Source organism: Notothenia coriiceps, unplaced genomic scaffold (assembly GCF_000735185.1).
Source record: "Notothenia coriiceps isolate Sejong01 unplaced genomic scaffold, NC01 NC01_scaffold00007583, whole genome shotgun sequence".
Lineage (NCBI taxonomy): Eukaryota > Metazoa > Chordata > Actinopteri > Perciformes > Nototheniidae > Notothenia > Notothenia coriiceps.
The window spans coordinates 332,906-336,547 of NW_011340284.1; the positions used below are offsets into that span (position 1 = coordinate 332,906).

General features: G+C 47.0%; 1 protein-coding gene across 1 annotated transcript in view; it reads right to left on the minus strand.

Annotated features, from left to right (window-relative positions):
- The window catches only part of LOC104944161 (A disintegrin and metalloproteinase with thrombospondin motifs 3-like), a 50,445-nt gene extending 47,037 nt beyond the window's left edge, over positions 1-3,408 (minus strand). The window contains exons 1-4 of the mRNA XM_010769649.1: positions 3,314-3,408; positions 2,991-3,127; positions 2,744-2,760; positions 2,275-2,499 (exon numbers count right to left, since the gene is read on the minus strand). Coding sequence (XP_010767951.1) covers positions 2,275-2,499; positions 2,744-2,760; positions 2,991-3,127; positions 3,314-3,408 — 474 coding nt within the window. The remainder of the gene's footprint in view (positions 1-2,274; positions 2,500-2,743; positions 2,761-2,990; positions 3,128-3,313) is intronic.
- Positions 3,409-3,642: the final 234 nt, after the last annotated feature.

Consider the following 3,642-nt stretch of genomic DNA (forward strand, 5'->3'; position numbering starts at 1 on the left):
ATTCCGGAGTCCTTTTTCATGTATTAGTCAGCCCTGTAGACCCACAGACATTTGTATATTAATGTACTACATGCCATAAATAAAACTGGAACAAACTTCTTCCCACACAGAGCCGTATAATTTCGTACAGTGTGTACAGTTTGCTTTCCATCGGTTTAGTCCCACTCTTTAGGGGAGGTGACACGGGGGTAGGGGACACGCTACATGGTCATGTCGGAAAACTTGCAAATTACCCAACTACGACAGTGTGGTAGCCTTGGGGAAGCATAAGTGTATTCTGGTACATTTGCCCCAGGCCGTATCCCCCCATAAGTCGACCCCCCACTACTCTCTTCAACAGCAGATGGGGTCCAATCTTCCTTTGTAGCCATATTTGCTTTTTGACTCGTCGCGAGCAAATCAGGACCCTCCAGTCCAGAGACCAAAACCCCACGGTTCCCGATCAAAACGGCAAAGATCTCTTTGTAAGGCCCGGAAAGGATACACGACCCAGTTCCTGACTGGTTTTACCAGAGGACAGGTGTGCCTTCGCATCCTCTACTCGAGGATCAAAAAACCCAATGAGACTGTGCATGATACGACAAACGAGACCGGAAGAATCTAGGATGAGACAGGAGAATTTACGAAGAAGTCCGCGACCCTCAACGACTCACCCGTCCCCCTCCAAACAACCGACCAAACTCTTCTTCATATCTGCAGTCACACCTCAAAACTTCCGATAACATCGACATAACAAAACCACACTTCTCCGCAGGACAATCCATCAATTGCCACAAGGAGTAACTTGAGGAAAGAAATACCCCCCCTCCACACTGCTGGGGAGGTGTGGTGATCCGGTAAGGCACCAGAGAGAGAGAGAGACACAAATGTCCTAGGCCACGACACCCCGGCCGCAAAAATGGACTACTCGACGTGGAACCCAGCTTTTCCGGATCTTCTTCTCTCGGGTCGGCCTATGCAGGGAGAGTGAGGAGAACCCGGTGAGAGAGGCACGGTCGGAGCCCCTGGACAACGACCAAGGTAAGTGATAAAACCAAATAATTTGTAATGTAAAGTAAATGTCAATGTAACGTAAATCGACTGCAAGAAAATAGGTTTCGCTGATATGTTATTTACGCAAGCTGGTTGTTTCATGTTTGAACTTCTTTTGTCTTAGTATATTCATGTAGTCCAAAGTATCTCGATTTTTGTAAAGTTCACGATGAGTTGACCGAAAGAGATCTATTCGGTCAGGAAATAATCATACTATTCACGAACAATCATTAAGGATATTCGAGCTTCATCTCAGCTTTCTCTACTCAAAGTCAGACGAGGCCTTCTACACATTCAAGTCGACAGGACTACAGTTACCCCTCGGAGTAAGGTGGTAAAACCTCGGTCCTATCTCGTTTGGGTGCACAAAAACGGACTGATTTGTAACAATATAAAGAAGTGGGGAGCAGAGCGGAGGGACGAAACACAACGTCGGGTCCTCGCGTTATTGTCATATATTTACGAAATAATGATTACCTGACGTGGTTTGTTCGAAACGATTCGTTCGACTCTAGGTGTCTGAGATTCTCCATAATCATAGTAGTGACTCGCTAGTCTTTGAGCGGCTGTCCCCTTCGTTTTGTCTGTGTGTGCTGCATCGAAATCCATCGTTTTTTGCCTCTATACGAATGGAAAATCGACAACAAGACTTAGTTTTTCAACAAAACGTTACCGTAATTTTGCTTTTTTGTACGAGACTTACACAGAGACAGTGAAAACTTAAAAAAAAAATATTAAGTTAAAATAATTTTTTGTGACTGAAAGTATATTCGACGGATTACTATCGAAGCTCTCACATACTGTCGAAGGGAACATAAACCCATCATAGACCGATGCGCAAGTGAGGAGTGAGGAATTAAACCATTAGACACACACATACACCTTGAAGGGGAGCATAAGGTAACCGAGATGCCAATTTTTCTCTACAGTTAAGTAGTTTTAGCTGGTTCCCCGGGTCTTTTTCCAGTTTAGGTGGGTTAACTGGGGTCTTCCAGTCTCAGTCACGAAATGTTACAGGCACCACAATCTGAAAGACTGGCTCACCAATGAAGTCTTTCCCATGTGACAACCATTTTCTGACCAGCAGCTCCCCTTGCAGCAGACAGCATCGGTTGTGCCATTTCCATCCTCAGTGGAGAGAACCGCCTCAAAGAAAGAATGAGCTTTCTGCTCTATCACCAATTCACTGCGGGATACAGACAACAACAAGTCAGGAACAACCACAGAATCTATCTCACTCACCTCTTCACCCTGCTCAGACTTCCCCTGTGTCACAGCGCAAGCCACAAACACTTCAGGGGAGCACTTAGCGTTCTCCTCTGTGTTAACAGTCACAGTGGGTGAAGATGACCGTATGGTAGGCGGTGGACCCTCAGCCCACACACGGCTGCCAGCCAGGCCGTTACCCAGGATAACATCCACACCTTCAATTGGCATTACAGGATGGACCCCCATGGCGACCTCACCCTGCACCAAACCAGAAAAAAGCACAACAGAATGCAGAGGAACAGGCACAACACTCATTCCCATACCTCGCATCAGGAAAAAATCCCCAGTTCTAGATTTTAGAGAAAACGGTAGCACAGAGCTCAGAATGTATGAATCATACGATGCAGTGTCTCTCGAAATCTTTTCCGGCTCGCTGATGTCACTTCCCACCAATGACATGCATCCGTTTGACAAAAATGCAGAAAAACCTGGTTCCTTCAACCCGCATGGCTCGATAACCTGCTGACAGGGAGAGATGACAGGTAAGGGTATCACAGACACAGCGCAAGCAGCAGAATTAACCTGGCCCCCATTATTCCCCCTGCTAGCCCTAGCTTTGGGACAGTCAGTTTTCCAGTGCCCTCTCCCCCTGCAGAAGTTACAGATTTCTGATGGGTCAACCCGTGGCTGCCCTCGCATCGCACGTTCAGCATTACCCAAGTGTGCATGAGCTTCCTCCTCCCATCTACCTGCTGCATGATACATTCCTTCCTCCTGGACCCTGAAGTCCCGACCGCCCCTGTGTATCAGCACGTAGTCATCAGCCAGTACAGCGGCCTCTGCAGCAGTCCTCACCTTGTGCTCGCTGATGTAAACTGCAATGTGGCTGGGTACAGAATTTTTTAACTGTTCCAACACCATCATATCACACAATGCAGCATATTAATCCACATTTAGCGTATTGCACCATCTGCAAAAAAAAAGTACCAGATCCCTGGCAAACTCAACATGGGTCTGTCTGCTAGACTTCTCCCAGGACCTGAACCTCTGTCAATATGCCTCAGGGACTAACTCGTAGGCCTTCAGAACAGCAGTCTTAACAGTTAGGTAAACCTTGCTCTCTGCCACCGTCAGAGCAGAGTAGGCTTCCCGGGCTTTACCTGTCATTACACACTGTAACAATGAGGTAATCTCAGCATCAGACCACTCTCTGCTATCAGCTACATGCTCAAACAGGGAAAACAAATATGTAGGTCTCGTTCCCTAAACTGAGGCACTACCCGCAAATTACTGCCAACGTCAAACGGAGTAGCTCTACCAGAGAAATTAGAGGTCTGGCTTGCAGCCCGAGCAGTTAAATTCAACCTCCGCTCCTCTACCTCAAGCCTTTTAATTTCTACC